Source organism: Corvus cornix, chromosome 19 (genome assembly GCF_000738735.6).
Source record: "Corvus cornix cornix isolate S_Up_H32 chromosome 19, ASM73873v5, whole genome shotgun sequence".
NCBI classification, from domain to species: Eukaryota; Metazoa; Chordata; class Aves; order Passeriformes; family Corvidae; genus Corvus; species Corvus cornix.
The window spans coordinates 11,050,037-11,070,024 of NC_046348.1; the positions used below are offsets into that span (position 1 = coordinate 11,050,037).

At 43.0% G+C, this 19,988-nt stretch overlaps 3 protein-coding genes across 12 annotated transcripts in view; 2 read left to right on the forward strand and 1 right to left on the reverse strand.

Moving 5' to 3' along the window:
* Positions 1 to 207: 207 nt before the first annotated feature.
* On the reverse strand, positions 208 to 2,425 carry TXNDC17 (thioredoxin domain containing 17). The gene is made up of 4 exons (XM_039562856.1): positions 2,231 to 2,425; positions 1,406 to 1,487; positions 1,111 to 1,186; positions 208 to 494 (listed from the first exon to the last, which is right to left on the reverse strand). Exons 1-4 carry the CDS (start codon positions 2,370 to 2,372, stop codon positions 426 to 428), a joined length of 369 nt encoding a protein of 122 aa, XP_039418790.1. The 5' UTR covers positions 2,373 to 2,425; the 3' UTR covers positions 208 to 425.
* Positions 1,906 to 16,755, forward strand: KIAA0753 (KIAA0753 ortholog). Of its 10 annotated transcripts, none has more exons than XM_039562851.1 (15): positions 1,906 to 1,924; positions 2,791 to 2,931; positions 3,722 to 4,322; positions 4,821 to 4,924; positions 5,216 to 5,278; positions 5,403 to 5,618; positions 6,691 to 6,901; positions 7,978 to 8,177; positions 9,285 to 9,454; positions 10,484 to 10,571; positions 10,775 to 10,948; positions 12,005 to 12,086; positions 12,742 to 12,862; positions 12,989 to 13,213; positions 13,992 to 15,995. In XM_039562851.1, the coding sequence occupies exons 2-15, from the start codon at positions 2,842 to 2,844 to the stop codon at positions 14,107 to 14,109; spliced, it is 2,463 nt and encodes an 820-aa protein (XP_039418785.1). In that variant the 5' UTR covers positions 1,906 to 1,924; positions 2,791 to 2,841; the 3' UTR covers positions 14,110 to 15,995. The 10 variants fall into 10 exon arrangements, 8 of the variants coding, with proteins under 8 accessions (XP_039418785.1, XP_039418783.1, XP_019143071.1 ...); XR_005603385.1 differs by lacking the exon at positions 1,906 to 1,924 and adding an exon at positions 16,308 to 16,755 and having other exon boundaries at positions 2,477 to 2,931; positions 13,992 to 14,199; XR_005603386.1 differs by lacking the exon at positions 1,906 to 1,924 and adding an exon at positions 16,031 to 16,249 and having other exon boundaries at positions 2,477 to 2,931; positions 13,992 to 14,199.
* A 2,254-nt stretch (positions 16,756 to 19,009) lies between these two features.
* Positions 19,010 to 19,988, forward strand: part of PITPNM3 (PITPNM family member 3) — a 55,403-nt gene continuing 54,424 nt past the window's right edge. Inside the window, exon 1 of the mRNA XM_039562848.1 lies at positions 19,010 to 19,630. Within this exon, the coding sequence (XP_039418782.1) occupies positions 19,516 to 19,630 (115 nt within the window). The 5' untranslated portion in view covers positions 19,010 to 19,515. The remainder of the gene's footprint in view (positions 19,631 to 19,988) is intronic.

A 19,988-nucleotide genomic window follows, 5' to 3' on the forward strand; every position in this document is an offset into this window, starting at 1 on the left:
TGGACTGAACAGATAAGCCATTAAACATCTTTGGCATTGAAAATTTATCTTAACAGTTTCAGTAATTATGTGGTCAGGCTTAGAAAGGAGGTTTTTCTGTTTCTCCCCTTCCTCCTTACTCACTGTGAGTGTAACTTAGCAGTTACTCTTCAGTAAGTGCAGGCTAATCTCAGCTTCTAACATGAGCTCAGCTCCTTTGAAAACAGGTTGTTCACAAACTCAAGTTTATTCGGACATGAAAGGAAAGATACAGTTTTTTGTTGTAAGATTTTAGTGTAGGGTTTGGACCCAGAATTTAATGACATTTATCTTGACTAGTCCGAAGTAATTAATCATGAAAGTTTTAATAAAGGTCAGTGATTCCTTGAAAGGACACTGCAGTAATTGAGATTACCATCTTCGTCAATGATTGACTAGGGAGGGCTTTAGTCTTCAGTAAACAACATACGCACAAGCTCTGCTTTAAAACATTCTTCTTCGACCAGCTTCTGAGGCTGAAAGGAAAAGTTCACATGTTTTAGGGGCAATTAAAAAACCTGTTCTAGCCAAGAGCCATCTTAACACACTAACATTAGCCACATCCAGCAACTGTTGTCCGGGGGAGTGAGGTAGTGGGTGCGGAGCAAACAAGGTAATAACAACTGAAACATTCCTGAGGGTTTTCTGACCTTGGAAGAGGCATTTCTAAGAAAGTAACTGCTAATTTAATTAACATGTACAAGTTACAACTTGAGCTGCTGTCTGAGTCGAGCATACTGGTTTCATCCTGTAGTTCAGCATTTGGATTTTTCAAAAGTTGAGGAGCTGCAAATCAGGAACATTAACAATATGTAGCTAAGAAGTTTCTCAACCCCTCAAGCACTATGAGCCAAGAGTACATATTCCCTTTACTGCATGTTTATTATAGACATTACACAATAAGCAGAATGGTTCTCTCTTGAGGAACTGTTTGAGTGAGGAACAGGGAGCAGAAGAGCTGTTCAGAATGCTCTGGTCTCCTTGAACAAGAGAAGGTTCTCAAAGAATACACTAACTCATTTACAGCCCTAAACTCCTGCCAGGTCCCCATCTCAATGCCTGTACATCCAGAACATACAACAAATCACTTACTGTTCCGTATTTAAGTAGTGTGGGCACTCCTGTTAGTTTCAGATTCCTCCTGAATTCATTGTTGGGATCCTTCCAGCTGTTCAGAAAGAAGGCGTTAAGCACAGCTTGTAGAGGGGCATTTTGAAGTTAAAATAGCTTCAAAATTATTCAAAGGGCTTTGCCTCACACCCTCCCAACCCCTTTCTCAAAACAAGCATGCAGATAGGTCATGTCAGAGATGGTGAAGACCTCGAAAAATGATTGATTCCTTACAGAGAAGGACAGTTCCCATTTGTCAGCAGTCAAAGTTACTTACTAGGCTCTATCTCCTACTAGACAGTAGATGAAAACTGACTCATCAGGCAGGTTATGAAGTTCCTTTCTCACAACTGGCTCAGCTAGAAAATAATTTTTAAAATCTGTTAGTATTTAATACTTGTGACACAGAATCACATGGATTTACTTGGACCAGCAAGGCTGCAGATTAATGTTTTGTCTGCTTTAGTTAGAAATCTGTATTTCATTTCACCTGGCTATCCACAAGTTTTTCAGACTTTATGACATGCTCGAACGTTGACTGGACTTGTGTTTGAGTAAAGACCAATTTCTTCTCTAACACGGAAGAAAAACACTCGTTCGGTCCTGTCCTGGGTGTGGCAGCCCAGAACGGCGCCCACCCTTCTGCAGGGTGACGGTTCCATAATGCACCTCCACTCGTGCTCAGACACGCACGACCCAGGCAGTTCAGTGCGATGATTTCTGAGAACAGCCTTCACCTGCTGCTGCCGGACACCGGCGGGGAGGACACCGCTGCGCCTCGACACGAGCAGCATAGGTGAAACCGACTGTAGGACGCACGTCTGGTTGTTTGCTGGGCCGTGCACCAGTCCTCGCCAACAGCCCGTGCCGTTCGACGGGCGTAACGAAAAGGGCAGCGCGGCAGCTGCGGCTCACAGCCCGCACAGCCCCTTCAGTTCACCAGGGGAAACTGCGCCTAGAGCTTGGGAGCGGCACTGGGACCGGGGCTGCTGTGACCGCCCAGCATGTTCCGGAAAGGCACCCTCCGGAAAGGGCCTCTCCGGCTTCCCCAGCACCGACACGGCCCATGCCGCAGGCAGGGCATTCCCCCCACGGGCCTCACCCGTCACGCAGTCCGGACACCAGCTCCTGCCCTCGGCGTCCTTATCGCCGCAGAAAAGCGCGAAGATGGGTCGGCCGTGGTAGCTCTGCGCTGTCCGCACGAACTCGGGGTACCCGCGAACCTGCATCTCCTCCCAGCCCATGGCGGCAGCGGCGGAGTCCCTGCCCGGCCCAGCCTGCGCGGCCTCCGTAGCTCCGCGCGCTCCCGGCAGCCCCCGCGCGGCGGCGGCAGCGGGACCGGGTTCGAGCGGCGCCTGGCGGGTCCCGGCGCGGCCCGGCCGCCCTTCCTTCCTTCCTCCCTCCCTTCCTTCCTCCCTCCCTTCCTTCCTTCCTTCCCTCTCTCTTCCTTGCGGCAGCACCCGGGGCCCGCTGGTGCCGGTACCGTCCAGGACGCGATGGGGCGCGGGGCGGGAGCAGCCGCGGGCCCTGGGCGGTTGCAGAGAGGCTGCCCCTATCTCCTCTCCGCGGCTCCTCGGGCTGGTTCTCCCTCTGTTACTCACATCAGACCCGGGATTGCTTCTGCAAGTCTGAAATAACTGTTTATTGTTCTCGCATTCACAGCTGGGATCACAAGCAAGGGGCAGCAACGGGGTTTGCTCTCAAGCCAATGCGATGGGGCCGAGCAAGACAGCAGTGCCTGATGATGCGTTTGCATTGAGCACCCAGCGATACGGGAATGAAGCTAAGGCTTTACAAGCACAGGTACCATTCGCCTTCTGCAGCGATGCTGTATTGGTTTCCTTTGTGATTGTAACAGAAAGATGATTCTGACCCACTTTGTGAGACAGCCCAGCAGGGAGTGTCATACTAGCTTTCCTCATGCTGTCACACATAATCTTGACACCGTCCTTTTGTAAGGGGAGAGGTCAAAAACTATAATTATTCTTAATTGTCTGTTGTGGTTCAGTCCCTGTAGGCAGCTGAGCATGCAGCCACTTGCTCACTCTCTCCCAGTTGGGAGGGGAAGAGAACTGGAAAGCAAAAAGTGTGAAAAGTTATGGGTTGCAACAAAGGCAGTTTAACAGGGAAAGCAAATGCTTTCCTGTTTTTATGCACAAACAAAGCAGAATAAGGAATTCATTATCTACATCCCATCAGCAGGCAGGTGTTCAGCCATTTCCATGACTTCAGCACATGTTGACAGTGACTTAGGAAGACAAATGTCACCAGTCTCCCCTTCCTCCTTCTTCCGTGCAGCTTTTATGCTGCGCATGATGCCACAGGGTGTGGAATATCCGTTTTGTCAGATGGGGTCAGCCATCCAGTTGTTCCCTTTCTAGTTTGTTGCCCACCCCCAGGCTACTCACTGGTGAGCAGGCGAGGAGCAGAAAAGGCCTTCACCTGTGTGAGCACTGCTTAGCAAGAATGAAAACATTGGTGTGCTGTTAGCACTGTGTTCAGCACAAATCCTAAACAGTGCCATCATGACAGAGTTGCATCATCTGTGTATAGTGTTCTGTATAACATCAGGGTCTTTTTGCACTTTGAACAGCTCCAGTTTAATAGAAATGTTCCTGCAGTTCCAGAGAACTTGGCTCTCAGATTCTCTCACCCTCGTCCAATTATAATAGAAAAACTGAAGGCATCCAATCTAGTTGGAAGTGAGGACCCCAGCCTGAAAAGCTCTGGGATGTTCTCAGTGGTATCTGAAGAGAGACTGAAATTAGCTGTTCAGCTGGCAAAAAGGGACATCAAACAAAGACGTCTCCAAGAACAAGTGAAACAGCGGGAATTTGGAGATGTGGTCAGTAAACCATGGTGGACTCAAAAATCACAACAGCAGAAGACTGAAGTATTTGTAAGTCGAGAAAATAAAAATGCCCTGAAGTCTCAGTCTCGCTTGAGATGTCAGCAGAGGCTTGACCAGCCTTCCCAAGGGGAGTCTGCCAGCTCTGATGCAAACACTTATCTCTGCGTAGTTAAGGAGGGAAAGGCATCACCAGCTGTTTTGGACTCTCCACCCACCCATGACACAGGACCAGACCCCAAGCCAAATTTAAATAAAAAAGAACATAAAAATACGCAGGAAGTCCAGCGTCTGCAGAAAGAATTGAGGAGCTATGTCCAGAAAATCGAAGAAATTATTAAAAAAGGTGTAAGACGGAACAGTAATTATGTTATATAAATGTACACTAGTTTGTTGATTTTCCCCCCCATTTTTTGGGTTGGGGTAGAATTTGTATTTATGTCTGGATTTTTTAGAACCATCTGTTTTTTTGAAAAATAGATAAAAGATAGAATAGCTAGCCAGCTTAAGCAATTGGTTCTTTTGTAATAACTGGCAGGAGGTTTAACCATTCCAAATTTTGAGTGCTTTATCTGCAACTTTGTCATAAAACTAAGGGGTCACATGTTTTTTTAAATAACTAATGAGCTATATTGTATGAGACTGTTTCATCAAATTCTAAACAGAAACAGAATGTAGAGTTTATAATAACTAACTTGCATTACTGTTAAAGGAACCCCCACAAATATGTGGTTTGGTTTTGCATGGAAGAGGCTTATTACTAAGTTATGTCTGTTGTCATGGCTTAATTGGGATTTTCACGGGTTAAATTAAGATATAAAACTTTATATTCTATGCTTTTTAGGGAGAGATAGAGAACTTGATCCTGAAAACAAGCAGCGACTTTGCATTAGGAGACAACAACAAGCTGCACGGTCAGCTCGGATGCTGTATGTGCTCCAGCAACAGGTAGGAGCCATCATTTTAAACTGGGATGTGTAGTAGCTTAGTTTGTTGTGATAAATTTCACAGACACTAACTGAAACAAGAGAAATTCAATCAGGTTATCTCTGAACTTCCATAGTTTAGATCTGAATGGTGTGACTAATTTCCCTCATGGCTGGACAGAGAGGTGAGCATCAGTGTTGGAAAATCTGGACTTTCGCTCAGATGCTACAGTGAAAATCTATTGTTCATTTATAGACATGGAATTAATTCTGACTGATTTCGCTCCTCTCCATCTGCTTTCTTGATAAACAGGTAAAAGAAATTCAGGATGATATAGAAAAACTGAGTCCTCATACAATCAAACATACTAAAAAGGTAAGATGTAATTATCCTTCACGCTGTAAGTGACTTATTGACAGAGTTTTCTAGATTACTGGGTTTGATTGTATTCATAGAAACTATAGTTATTAAAGCATTTATTTGTTTTTCATTTCTCCAGTCCCGAGCAGTATCCAGGTTGGCAGCAGCACACAGAGGAGCTGTACGAACCCTGCAGGCATTTGCCAGTCAGTTTGCAGATCAAACAGATGAGCAGATTCCTGCCCACTACAAGGAACTGGGCAGTCTCGTTCGACAACTGTCTCTATGCTCTGCCAAAGTAGAAGGAGATTCTTCCATTTCTGACGTTATCATAGATATTTTGCTGCAAGTTGAGGTAGGAAAATGACATTTGTTTTTGCTAAGGCAGGAAAGATGTAGTGAAATATGAGATTGTGTTCATGAAATGGCAGAATATATTATTGGTTTTGTTTTTGTTTTTTTAAAGGCCATATTTTCTAATGTAAAAATGTACTTCTAATGTTCCTAAGTAATGGTGGCGTAAAAGAGAGGTGCATCCTAAACACAGAAACTACCTGCTGCTGGTCTTATTGATTGCTGTTCCTATCTTTCTTGGCTGTCCTGGTAGAATGAGGACTGGTAACAAAGCATCAGTTTCTAATTCATTTGTCATTTTCAGGATTGAGAGAATTAATTTTATAAATTGGTGTGCATTATGTGTTTATTACTTTGGATGCATGCTTTAGTCATCAGTGTCAGTGATGAGCACCTGAGGATCTCATATGGTGGTAGGTGTAGAATTGTCCAGGCAGAAGATAAAGTTGTGGGTACAAGATTTAGTTAGCTCCGTGCCCTTCAAATATCGTTTTTAGTGATATCTGATGGCTTATACATCATTGTCATTGTTATCATAGAAAAGTTCTGATTCATGTTGCCTGCTGCATAAGTAAAAAAAAGCAATACCAGAGCCATAAGATACTTTCCTTAAAATACTGTTAAAACTGTAAGAGCTGTGTTTTTAATTTTACTGTTATGAACTGCTTATGAGAACAGTAATAGTGCTAACTGCCTGGGAATGGGAAAGGAAGTAGTTGTTTAAGTTTGAAGATAGCATTGGAAGAAGTGTCTGTATTACCATAATCATGTGACTATGGGGGTTTTGTTGGTCTGTAGCCCTTGTGTTCAATTTTTTTGAACCTTCTGTAAGCAAATGGTTTGCTGGAGTCAGTTGTAAATACAAAAATGTAAGCCTTTTTAGTAAGATTTAAGTTAATAATATGAAAAAGCTTCTACATGAACAAGCTATCAGGAATAATCACTGTCAGAAAAAGAAAACCAAAACAAAACCAGACCAAAAAAGCTCCAACTGCTTAGACTCTCTTGAATTTGCTTTTCATTACATCAGATTTGCTGAGAGAGTAATTAAAACTCTTAAATATTTGGTGCAGGATCTGAATTCACTGCTGGAAAACAAGCAAACACCAAAAACAGTGAAGAAATGTATTTCAGCTTCTCAGGCCAAATCTCCAAGGAAGACTGAGACATTTCCAGCCAGAAAGCACCTTCTGTCTCCAAAAGGAGAAAACAAACCTGTCCCCTTAAAGGGACAGCTTGGACAAGAGTCTAAAAAACCTCCATGTGCTGGTAGTCTCTTGACTGGTTTGTATTTTGAATTACTAAATACATTTTTATCACCTAGCTCGCCATGTGCAGTTCCATTTTTTAGTATGGTTTTGTTGGTCAGAAGTTGGTCAGATGTTAGCAAATCAATCTTAACAAAAACCAGGCTGTGATCGTTTAACTGTTCACACTGAAAAGGTATTCTGTAGCCTTGGCTCAGAATTCCCTTGGTTGGTACAATTTCTCTACTTCTGGGAGCAGTGGCTGTTTTCTCCTGGCCAGTTCATTACTGTCAATGTCTTTTGCACAACAGTCACAGTTTTGTACCTAGAGACACATTAACTGATGGTTAAGCTGAAGACTTGGGGGTTTTCTCCACTATCTTGCCATGCAACTGTTTGGAGTTGGCTTTCTATATTGTTCTTTTACTTTGAAAGAAAAGGAGCTTTATTCTTTCTCAACCTGTTGTGAGATAAATTTACCTGAAGTATTTTGGCAGCTCATGAAAGCCACTGTAAGTTCCTACATTATTATATAGTCTATATTAACTGTTTTTCTTCTTTGTGGTGATTTTCTCATACCTCAGGCTAGTTTTTACTAGAACAGTAAGTATTCTTTACTACCCCCAGGTAGCAAGAATTCCATATGCCAAATTCATCTCTGGCAGTCCTGGGAGACAGTATATAAACATCTAATGATTTCCATGTGTCTTGCTGCCTAAACGGGGATGTTTTGTTATCACTGCCTGGAGTTCATATGGCAATTGCTACCAAAAGGCTTTCCCATGAGTTGCATATATATGTATATTTTCAAATATCTCTATACATATAAATATGTATATGACCATAAACCCCAAACCTTCCTGTTCATCAAAACAATGGAAGAAAGACAATTTCTTTAATACTTGTCAGGAAATACAAGGCTAGAAATTTTCTTTTTGTCTTTGATTTTTGTAAAATTACGGTGGAGCTTAAAGTTCATGATTCGGTATACCTAGCATAACAGAGGTATCAAATGTAGAAACAAAGACAATTCTTGCCCCTTTCAACTTACAATTAAAAGTTTATGTGTTATTTTTGATACAGATAAACACTGACATGTTGCAAATATTTCAGCAGTTCAACAGGCAAACAGTTGTGCTCATATATTGCACAATAAATACCAAGAAAAAAGTGGCCCACCTATTCCAGAGAGAAATGCCACTTTGCAAGGGAGCACAGTTGCACTGGTGAGAGCTAGAGCTGTAAAAAAAGAGTCTGTCCTTGAAAGTGGTGCTTTGAGGAAGAAAGATGTGTCACTGCCTGCAAAACCACAGGTATGGAAGTGATAAATCATTTATGCTGTCTTCTACTTGTGCTCTGGGATTTGTTGTATAATATAAGACACTGTCAAAGCTTTGCACTTGCTCACAATATTGCCATTATGAGATAGGAGATACAGGGGGATAAACCCTGTCTGTTATTTCTAGTGGTTATGACTATTTTAGCAAATGTTTTTCGAAAATAGTGTTTACTGTTCCTTGGAAATACACTATACAACTAGAAACAACAACAGAATTAGTAAGGAAAATGCTCACTGAAACTAGTTTCATGTTTGAAATTAACATGTTTTTTTCAATTTGAAATTAAAGCTGAAGTATTTTCCTCCTATGGTCATCCTCTGTCACAAAAAATGCACTCAGCACTAATGTGCTAATGTTAGTAGGAGAATATAAGTTACTAAGGCTTACTTAATTGATAACAGGAGTGATAAAACTTCACTATACAGGTTCTGGTTTCTGCTAAGTCCTTGCAAACAGAAAGAAGCTCCATAGTACAAACAAAACAATTCTTAAAAGACTAGGGCTAGATTTTGCAAATAAGTGTATTTTTCTTTTATTCCTTCCTCAGAGTATCACTTTTAACTAGGAAAATCAAATCTGACACAGTAACATAGATGTATGCTTATGTAACTTTTACTGCTTCCTATCCCTGTGGATCAGTGAGGATCATGGGCAGGAAGGTTAAGCATTTCAATAATTCATATTGAGGGGACAAGTCTAAATGACCTTGTAACAAATACAAATGTGGGAATATTATTGTTTTGTGGCTGAATACAATGTTACCTTGGAAACCTATTTGGATTTATTAATAGTTAGCATAGATTCTAATTCTGAAAAATCAAAAATAAGTTTTTTCCCCATGAAGAGCAACACTGGAAAAGTTGGAACTGTTTGCAAAAATAATAGTTGCAGGATTAAGCATATGTTCTGTTCAGGCACAGCTGTACTTCCCTTTAAAGCACTTGTAAAACCTTCACATACGTCAACTGCAGCAAAGCTAGCAGGTGTAATTTCAAGACAAAGTCTGAAGCAGAATGCAAAAGACTTTAAAAATTCAACAACTGGAATATGCGTTTTCAATGTGATCATGTTAATTTTAAGGGAATGCTGAAATCTTTAAAGTCAAGATGGGTACACCCTCCAGGAAAGCGTGCCCGATTTCGAGAGCCAACTATAGCTTTCCAACTAAAAGAGAACAAACGACCTGTTAAGGAGAGCAAAATGCCCTGCATGCCTTCAAAGGCTCCGCCTCGGTCTGGTTCACCTAAGCGGTATGTTTGCAGTCCCCTGGCAGCCATCTGTACCCTGCTTCCCAGTGGAAATGCTTCTGGATCTGTGCTAGTAACTGGGATAGAGTTGGCCTGGCTTCAGTCCAGGGGGGCCAGTGGCACAGCACAGCTTGCTGTCAGATAGCTGCTCTGCTTTCCCATTTGGCCCAGAGCAGCCTCATTCCCTAAAGCCTGGGAAGAGCCAGAGCTTTAGTCTTTTGCCTGAGTTACTGCCTGGGAGTCAAAGCCAAACTGTGCAAGGCAGGGCAGTGACAAAACACAGGAGGTGGAGTGGGTATTCCCAGCACTGCTTTGAGAAGGTAAAATATTATCTCCCTGTTCCAGAAGGACAAGATACATGTATTTGTCCCAGACAATAATAAAGTGCAGGTTTGTTTACTCCAAATTTACTTAATTTGGAGACAGGGGTGTCCAAATTTAGGTTGATTTGGGACTGGTGTTTGTAGCATTTGAAGCAGGAGAACCAGATACTGTATCTGTAGTAGGCAGTGTGCATGGTAAGATGAGGAGCTCATTTCTCTGGACAGTATTTGTGGATAGCCATGTAGTTCCCGTTTGCCAACAGCAGAAACATGATTCAAGATCCCTCATTCTCAACAGAATTTTCTGGCTTATATGGTCTTAAACTCTATTAATTTTTTCTCTAAAGTTTCTTGTAACTCTTCCAAACTGATGCTGGAAATCACACTACTTCATTCTTCGGTTGTTAGAATGTACATTTTGTAACTCTCTATGCTACTGCGCTATTTTTGAAGACTAGCAAGGCTTGAAGCAAAAAATTCTAGAGGAGTGAAAGTTCTAACTGACCTTTGCAGAGGAGAAATGGAAAAAATAGAAAAGTTAAGATAATGACTTACTTTGAAAAATATCATAATGGGTGTGAGATCTAATACGAGCTTCTCCCCACTCCCAAAAGTCCCCCTAAAAATACATTTATGTAGTTGGTGTTTTAAATTAATATTGTCATACTAGGTTTCAGAATGGCATTGTCATTTCTTCTTCTTTGTGCAGGTCACAAACTATTTCTCCAGCCCATTGTGCAGACAAAGATGGGAAGGAGGTACAGGAGTGGTCAGAGCCTCCGTTAGACAGGACACAGGTAGTACAGGCAAGGTCCTGCCACGGGGTGAATGATGCCTTGAGAGCTGTCAAACATTTACAAAGGGGCAACAGACAGGTTTTTTTCAACTTAATGCAAGTTGCTTTTGTTTTGGTTCGGGTTTTTTTTCTTTCTTTCTTTATTGGCTTTGTGTCTTTTTGTTTTCTGTGGTATTTGTTTTTGGGGTTTGTTTTTTTAAGTAGCAGGTTGCAACAAATGCAGATGTTCTGAGTGAAAAGCTATTGGATGACCTTTTGGAAGATACTGCTCAGGAACTGTGGAGCATGGATCAGCATGAGAGACTCCAGACTGAGGCCCTGCTTGTGGCTGACACTCATAGCCTGGAGTCAATGTTGCAAAGAATGGAAGAAATTGAAGTAAGATTTTCTGTCTTGGTTGGTCTCATTAGTGCCAATTTCTTACTTACTGTCCATAAATTATAATATTTATAAGTATCTACATTCTTAAATGAAGCAAGGTCTGACTGGATCAGTGTCTGAGATCAAAGACCTGGCTGGAGTTTGTGCTTCCAGAAAACACAGTGTAAGAGCAGAAGCAGAGCGTTTGATGAATCTGTTGCTGTAAAGTTAGCAGACCTGAGTTTGCATCCCATCTCAAAACTTTGTGGCTTAAATCATTGGATGTGAATAGGAGAATCAGTATGGTGATTATGTTGATTGTCTAGCAGATTGGAAAGTATTTGAATATTAATTTGAATTTTTCCCTTGTTTTAAACTATAGAATCTCAGTATTCCAGTAGCATGACCATCTTGAGGAAATACGCTCTGGCAATCCAAAGTATTTCACAGGGCAATATGGAGACATCAGACAAATACATGGTTATCTGTGCCTTTATTTATTCATCTTTCTATATAAATATTCATAAGGTTATTGTTTAGTTGACTTGAGCTTTCTCATATATAGCTTTCTTAAAAATTTTTCTTCAATCAGTTTTTTCATAGTTTCTGGTTTGAGTTCCATTTTGACCTTCCTGTTCTCTGAAATTTATTATGACTTAGAACTACTCAGTTTAGTGCCATTTACTTGTAGAGATCTGTTCATCAGTTGGAAGTATGAAGCTGACATCCTGCAGTGTCCTTGTCCCTGAGGCACTGGAGCACCCATTTGGATTCACTGTTGGTGAGGCAGGAGCAGCTTGAGGGCCCGTCAGTTGTTTGGCTAAGGGCTGTTGGTCTGAAATCTGAAGAGCTCCCATGGGACTGGCAGTTAGTTTTGTATTCAAGTATGGCATTTTGAATAAGAGAAATATCTGTGTTTCAATCACCCAACCCTTTTCTATGTTTTGTTACCAGCCAAAATAAGCCTGCTTTGCCCAAGGAGGATCATTACTTGCTTTCCTATTGAGTCATAATCAGTGCAGCTGAGCTGCCAGATACATGGGTGATTGATTGATGTTGTGTGTTCCACTCCAGATGTACCAGGAGGCTGTCCGCAGGAGAGTCACCCAGATTGTGTACAGTGACTCCCAGTTTTGGGCCCAGGAAGACAAAACGGGTAATTGTCTTCTTTAGTACAGGTTGGTTTCCCTATAATCTGTAGGTTTAAATTCAGGTGTTTTGAAATCAAGGTCATTGGATTATGTGTGATCAAATAGCACCACTCAGACACATTTTTTACCATAGGTGCTTCTTTCAGAGGACAGTTTCTAAGATGTAATTCTAAAATCAATACTTTATCAGCATTCCTTTTCTTTATCCTATGGTTTGATTGAGTAGCACAGTGAAGCTACATTGATTTTCCAAGGTATCGGATCACACACAACTTTACTGAAACTGTGTTGTTTAACACAAGTTGGAAAATCTCACAGTAAAACTGGTGAAGATTTACCCCAAATCTATGGATTCTTTTTCCATATCTTGGATGTACCACTAAGTTTAATAGACTGTGCTGTTTTTACAGTGGCATTTTCTATCTCTCTGCTAGAATTACCCACTGGCAGCACAAATGATTTATACTAAAGGTAGCATTTCTAAATTGCTAATTGTTAATACACTGAGCTGAATTTGTTTTTTCTTACTTTGAATACTTTACTTACCTGAAGGACTTCCCCTTAAAAGAAACAAAAGTCTTTGTGAGGACTTAACCTGCAGTAGATGTAGTTTTTCCTCTTTCAAAAAACCAATTTAAAATAGTATTTTCTTCCTTCTAGAACAACAAATGGCATCAACAGCTAAAAAACTTACATCTCCTCATCCAGTTCAGATAACCAAATTAACTGGACACACAGAGCTAGAAACAGACATTCTATTTGAAAAACCTTTTGACAGCATGTAAGTGGAATATTTGGCCCTACAGTAAACTGTGGTGCGTAAGATCTATGTGACTTCATTACACTGACTCTTCAAAAAGAGACTTAAAAATTTTGTCCTGTCGTGATGATTATTTCATATTTCCAGTGATATTGATGAAAACAAAGAAGCAGAGGAGAAATTGCAGACTGGAGATGACATTCTGCAGCCCTTGCCTCTGAATTCTCTACAGAAAGCGTATTCTGTGTCTCTCTCTGTGCCAAGCGATGTGCTCCAGAGCATCTTGGATTATAACAGCAGATACAAGCATCATTTAAAGCTTATTTCCCATGAGGTGGTGGGCAGTTTTGATCCATGGCAGATTGCTGAGAGGTATATGAACTATCTTTGTGGTTTGGAAGTGAATGTATCAGCTATTGACAGGTATTTCCATTCTCACTCAGGAGATGAGGGGGGAGGGACCATTTCAATTCCAAACTGAAAGCCAGAAGCAGTTGGCTCTCAGACTATTTCTCCACTGGTACTCAGTGTTCATGGATTTTGAAGGTCTTTGGATAAGACAAAAGGATATTGGAGTAGAGTATCCATCCCTTAGCACAAATAGAAGATGTGAAGAAACAGTAAACTACAGCCTTTCTGCTGTTCACTTCCTGGCAAAGAAAAATTGTTTCTCAGGCTGAATGTCTACTAAGCAAGCAGGGCAACATAAGCCAAAATACACACCTTTGCACTGAAGCTAGAGTAAGTGTTTTGATTGCTCAGTAAAAGGTTTAGCAACTAAATTACATAATTGGTTATAATTTCCTTCCACTTTTCTTGAGTAATTACCTACAAATGCCTAGAAATAATTTATATATTAATATATAATAATTTATATATTTATATATTTTATATATATATATATTTATATATTTATAATAACTTATATTTCAAAACCTACCTTTGGGTCTTGCAAATTCCAACCCAAAGAAAGCATGGAAATAGAGGCTGAATTTGAACTTTGCTAGCCCTGTTCTTTCAGAACTGCATAAATTAGTGGCACAACATCAGTTGGCACAGAGCATTGATATCAATGGCATGAATGACTGGAATTTGAAATCTGACGTTCTGAACCTTTTCCTTCTTTTATTTTGCCCTCCCTCTCCCTTAGTCTTGCAGAGCAACTGACAGAAGAAGCCCTGTGTGATGTGGCAGCAGAGTTGCAGGATGTTTGTGAGGACTATGCAGAAGCTGTGTTCACATCGGAGTTTTTGCAGCCAATGCACTGAATTCTTTCCCACGTGCCCCATCAACGTCAGCCTCAGCCTGACAGTCTGTGAGATTTTCTGCACTGGATCTCCATCAAGGATTCATCTCAGGTTTTTATAAAACCATTATAATAATGTTTTCCTTTTCAGACTTGATGTTGTCTGATCACCTTAGCACATGCTTAGCACATACACTGGGGTGAGTTCTTTGGGGATGTGGCAATCCAGTGAAGGATTCTCATGGAACAGCACAAATAGATGCAAACACTTGTCACTGGCTGTAGGTGCAGGCTTGCTTGGGCTCTTGCCATCAGCCTCAGAGTGGAGTTCCTGAGTATCTCTAGTACATCATGCACAGGCAAAATGAGACCTTTCAATAGAAGCACATGGTAGAGATCTTGCTTTCTTTTTCTTAAACTACTCTAAAATGTTACATTTTTAACAGCATTTAGTGATTCAACCCCACGTTCCTTTCTCTTAAGAATCCCAATGAAATCAAGAACAACAAAATAAATGAGCAATTGGCATTTCTGCAACATTAAATTAACTTGTTTCAAGTAATCAAGGTACTAGTTTGGGTTATGTCTGGAGTCAGAGCAATGAGTAATAATTACATATGTAGTATACTAGGGAAATGCAAATTCATCCCTTGAGGTAACTCAAAGAACAATATGAGTCTGTTTCCTTTGTCAATTTTTTTTTCTCCAATATTATTCAACTTATAACACATTCATTTTTAACCTTCTAAGATTATTTCCTCTAATTAGAACATATATTTTAAAAATAATTTTGTTTCTATTGAAGCCTGGTTTACTATTTCAATCATCTTCAAATTTACATAAAATGTAATAAATGTTACTGCTGAAGCATGACTTTGCTGATACGCGATTCTGTAATTTAAAACAGTTAATTTCTAAGATTATAAGTCAAAAATACTAAAGCAATAGTGTCTATGTGTGTGTATATATGCGTCTGAAAGTATTTTGAGGATGTTTTATTTTTTAATAAACAACACTTGTTTATTATCACTGAACACAGTTTTAATTTAAGATAACTTCCCTCTGAATCCATTTGGAATAGTCAGCACCCAGCATGCAAGAGAGCACCTGGCAACATTACAAGAGTCAGACTACATACACCTTGAAGTAATGTGGTCATCTGTGAAGGAAGGCATACTTTCTCTCACTTGTGAGGGGTATCCTCTGACTGAGGATGCCAAAATCAACTTTTATTCCGGATGAGAACGTTGTGGCATTTGGCTGCCTTCTGGGAGCAGATATATGTGGAGAGTGAAGGCTTTAAATAAAATTCCCAACTTCACACTCTTCAGTCCTTCTGGAGGAGCTTAACTAAGGTGCAGAAGAAAAGTTTGAGACATCTTACTTGTGTCTGCCTCATAGAAATTAAGCAATCCCAAATTTCTGTGGGCTTTAACCTCTTTTAGGGATCTGAGTTTATTTATTGCACTGACTAATTTTTACGTTTGGCTATTTGTTTCCTACTGTGAGTCAGATGTGAGAATAGCAATGTTATGAAAGTTCATGTCTGGGGATTTGGTCTTTAGTTGTTCTGAATTCTTGGTAGGGACAAGCTCTTAAGGTTTCAGTTGGAGTTTAGGCTCAGCAGGTGTCAGGATTTGGCCTTCAGTTTGGGGCAATCTGCAAAGAAACTGGTCTTCGTATTATACTTTTGCACCTACACCAGTGCAGGCAGCTGAATGAAAGCTAGTTCCCTGTCCAGGTGTTTTCACTGGAACTTTCATTTGCCTCTGATGTTTTTAAATGTGGCTGAAATTCAAGTGCAAGGTTACACTCTCTATAATTGTCTTTTGTCTTTCAATTGAGAAAATAAGCTTGTTCTGAATATGGAACTAAGTAGTACCAATTAAACTAAACATAAGGCAGCAACTGCTGACTCTGGCTTCCGTCTTCTGTTTCTGCAGCCAGTCTGAATATTTAGGCTGAGGGAATAAGCAGCCAAAGAGAACTGGGTGATCTGGAAGGAGACAGAGAGCAAGTAAACTTCAAAGGGGAAAAAGAACAGAGTGGTCAAGACTTCAGTGTGGATTTCTAACCACCTCAGGAGCACGTGCTTAGCAATGATTATATCCGCAGAAGGTGGCACCATGGGTGTCAGTTATTAATAGACTTGTTAAAATGCACATGCTGACTCTTTTTCTTTCTTCTTCCTCTTTTTTTTTTTTTTTTAACTTTCTATAGTGATTTCTGTCCCTTTTTGAGCTGCCACAGAACAAAACGTCCATAGTATTGGTGAAACATAAATAGCATTGTTCAAATGGACCCAAACTGAGATGCTCAGGGGAGATCGTGCTGGGCTGTTCCATACAGACAACGCCTGGATCTGGCTTTTCCAATGTCCTGAAATTTGTCCAAAACAGAACCAACAGCATAAGATGAAGTCTGCCCAGAGAATGATGCAGTCCATAAACCAGAAGTCATGAAGTACCACATTTGTTTCCTTTATGAAACATCACCCTTTGCTTCTCCAACAGCCCTCATTAGCCTTGTGTCTGAATAGGGGGGAGTGCTGGTGCTAAAATACATGCTCTTGAGGTCTAGCGACTTTGCTTTTCTGTTTGCTGACAAAACTTGATGGCACATTTTTGTCTCATTATTTCTTCCTATGCATTACATATATGGTCCCACACTCTTTTCTTATATGGTACTGGTGAATAAGAGGGCCATGGGTACTACTGAGAAAAGATATTCTGTAAGTTATTAGTCTGAGAGGGAGCAGAGTGACATTTATCATCATTATTTTTTGAATGCACTGGCCTCTTCTGACTGTCCCCATTTGTGGATTACTGACTTGTTCTGCGTTACACATTAATGATGGCATTTCCCTGCCTTACATCGAGGCCTGATTTTGGAATGGAGCTTATGCATGGTGGGCTGTACAGCCAGTCTCTCCTTGTGCTCCTCTGCCTTACCTGGCTCACGGTATGACTGGAGTGAGCAGGTCCATGCAGGTCCATCATGCAGCGAGCCATCCCTGACCCTGGCTGGGTGCCCTGAGCTGTGGTCCCCCTGGCAGAGCTCGGCCACTTTGCAGTGTTGCTCCTGAGTGCAGGGTGAGCATTTGCCCTGGCTGAGATCCATCTGTGCCTGAGGAAGCCCATGGAAACTGAGGCTGTCTTTGAAAACAGTTGCTGCACTGTAGAAGAGAAAAGCTCCACAGATGCTTCAAAAAATCCTGGTGTCACGGCTTCTCCCTCTCCCCTCGGCATTCCAGTTAGGAAACATGACTAAAAATAGCCTGCTGCCTAAAGCTCCCAGAGAGCTGTGCTGTCTGATTACTTCCTTAGCATTTAATTTCTGTTCTCATGAGTGTATCCAGGTTCTTGGTTGTGGTTTTTTTTGGTTTTGTTTTGTTGGGGTTTTTTTCCTAATACCCAGTCCCTCGTTTAACAAAAAAAGCCTGATTTAGGATCAAGCTGGTACTCATCAACAAATCTTGCATTTATCACAGTCCTTCCTTCTGCTGATATTTCCTAATATTTTGCTCTGCTATGGACTAGCAGCCAGGGTCTGGGAAGAAGGCTTCCTAGCAATGCATTAAGCCACTATAGCAATGTTTTTCTAAAACAGGCTGCCTTTTTCAAAATGAGTTTGGGAAACTGATAGACTTTTCCATATGAAAAGAAGAGATGCCCTGTGCTTATCCCATGAAATGGAGAGACACTGAAATTTTATCACCGCTTTTCTGTATGGAAAAATCAGAACAGACTCAGTAAAGCAGAGCAAATATCACTAATATTATAGATTGGAGATTCTGGGCTACTCTTTAACAGTGGGGTAAATTATGGGGGAGAGGGGCAAGACAGGACAAAGTCCATACGGAAAGAATGAGATACCTAACCAGATGCGCCTTTGGAGTTCAACATGCCTGAGTTCAAGAAGTTTTTAGACAATGCTCTCAGGCACATGGTGGGATTGTTGGGGTGTCCCACACAGGGCTAGGAGTTGGACTCGATGATCCTGATGGGTCCCTTCCAGCACAGCATATTTTGTGATTCCATGGTCTTTCTCTAGGATTGCTTTCTTTGGTGGCTTAGTGACACTGTAGCACCTTTGGGAAAGCAATCCTTGGCAAATCTTTTAAACAGGACTTATGTCCAACAGCAGAGGCAATGTGGCTCGAGGGCAAACTTTACAGCATGTCATAGCACTATCACCCATAGCTGGGGGAAGGTGGACCATAGTTTACTTGCAGCTGGCTCTGGAGGTGGGAACTGCTGGGCATTCTGGCTACCTATTCCACTTAAGGCTCAAGCAAAACCACTTAACTCGCCATGTTCTCAGGGGTATTTGCTGTGGCTTTTGAATGAACTGCTAAGCAATACCCCTAGCAAATCATGTAATTATCTTTATACTTACCAAGTTGGTGTTGGCACAGAGCCTAGAAGTTGCTTTAGGACTTGGTTGCATTATATTTGCTTGGCTCTTTAATAGTAGGGGTTTGGGAGCAAAACTTTTGTTCACTGCCCTTTATTTGGTGGTGTTCTGACACACTGCAGTATCATATAGTCCCTCCTAAGCTCTCTGCCAGCCTCCTCCCATCGTTTCTACAAGGAGGGCTGTGACTTAAGACGTTCCTTAAGGTGAATTTCTCCCAGTTATTGGGGGTTCTAGAGAAGTTGGCTTCTCTGCTTTTAGAGATATGCTGCTAGTGAGGCTCTTGAAGAGGGACGAACCAAGTCTCACCCTGTAAGTTCCCTAATTCAGCTTTCAGCAGACTCTAAGCCACTTGCCTATGGCTGACTTAAAATGCAGCTTTGCAGTTGTTCAGCCACTGCATTGACACGGGGCTTGGCAACACCCGGAGGAATTTTGCTGTTAAAATCCAGAGCAGCCAGTCGCAGGAACGGCTTGCAGGGGCAGTACCGCAGCAGCAGCCGAGCCGTGCGCGGCCCCCAGCACCACGGGCCGGGGCAGGGACAGCGTCCCTGGGCTCCCCGGGCAGCTGAGGTTGGGTGCGGGGCAGCAGTGGGGCGCGGGTCTCAGCCCCCTCCTGCTCTGCCCGGCTGCAGCTCCGAGGGGCGCCAAGACGGCGAGGGAGCCCCGGCCCGTCCCCGGGGGCGTGTCGTGTGGGCTGCGGGCGAGGCGAGCTCCGGGCGGAGGGTCCTTGCCGGCAGCGGCGAGGCGAGGCGAGACGCGTCGCCGAGCTCTTCTCCAGGGCGGGGTGCTGCTCGCACCTCGCGGCCGCTCTCTCCAGGCCGTTATGCGTAGCCAAGTCCCCGTGCTGGCCCGGCCCGACCCTCGCTCTCCGCTCTCACTGCGCCGTTAGCGACGGCGGCTGCGCCTTTAGCGGCGGGCGGGCGGCACCGGGCGGCGGCGGCGGCGTCTCCCGGCCGCGTCTCTCAACGCCGCAGGCAAGGGGGCGGCGCGGGGCCTCTGCTGAAAGCCGATGGGGCGCCGGAGAGCGGGGGTGCCGGAGCGCCCAGCGGGCGAGCACCTGATAAGGCTGAGGACGGCTTGGCTGCGAGCGGGCAGCCCTGAAATGGCGAAAGCTCCACTCCCCGGTAAGTGCTGAGCTCGAGGGGCAGTCCCTAGGGTAGAGCGAGGCCGATGGGGCGGCCCCGAGGGGAGCGCGGGGGCCCCAGGGGCACGGCGGGGATGGGGCTCCGGCGCGCCTCCCCGCCCACCCGCGGCTCCGGGGCAGCCCCGTCTCTGCGTTCTTCGCCTTCGGCCCCGCGGGGCGGTGAACGCAAACTCGCGTGAACGAGGCGCGGATACATTTGTCCTCGTCGTCGTTATCGAGCACGGCCCGCTCTGCCTTCGGCGCCCGCATCTGCCGGTGTCGTGGTCGCGGCACGGCCGTGCGGATCTGCCGGAGCATCGCGGGCGCCCGCGCCAGTCGCCGCTGCCCGGCTTCCTTCC

What these genes read in the sequence shown, in the direction of transcription:
- TXNDC17 (XM_039562856.1), bottom strand. Translation starts at nt 2,372, where the DNA reads ATGGGCTGGGAGGAGATGCAGGTTCGCGGGTACCCCGAGTTCGTGCGG. An exon ending in GTGTCCGGACTGCGTGACGG is followed by an intron (nt 1,488 to 2,230) that starts GTGAGGCCCGTG and finishes ATTATTTTCTAG; the next exon opens with CTGAGCCAGTTGTGAGAAAG. An exon ending in CTAGTAGGAGATAGAGCCTA is followed by an intron (nt 1,187 to 1,405) that starts GTAAGTAACTTT and finishes CTTTCTGAACAG; the next exon opens with CTGGAAGGATCCCAACAATG.
- KIAA0753 (XM_039562851.1), top strand. Translation starts at nt 2,842, where the DNA reads ATGGGGCCGAGCAAGACAGCAGTGCCTGATGATGCGTTTGCATTGAGC. An exon ending in CTCCGTTAGACAGGACACAG is followed by an intron (nt 10,572 to 10,774) that starts GTAGTACAGGCA and finishes TTTTTTAAGTAG; the next exon opens with CAGGTTGCAACAAATGCAGA. An exon ending in GGCCCAGGAAGACAAAACGG is followed by an intron (nt 12,087 to 12,741) that starts GTAATTGTCTTC and finishes TCTTCCTTCTAG; the next exon opens with AACAACAAATGGCATCAACA.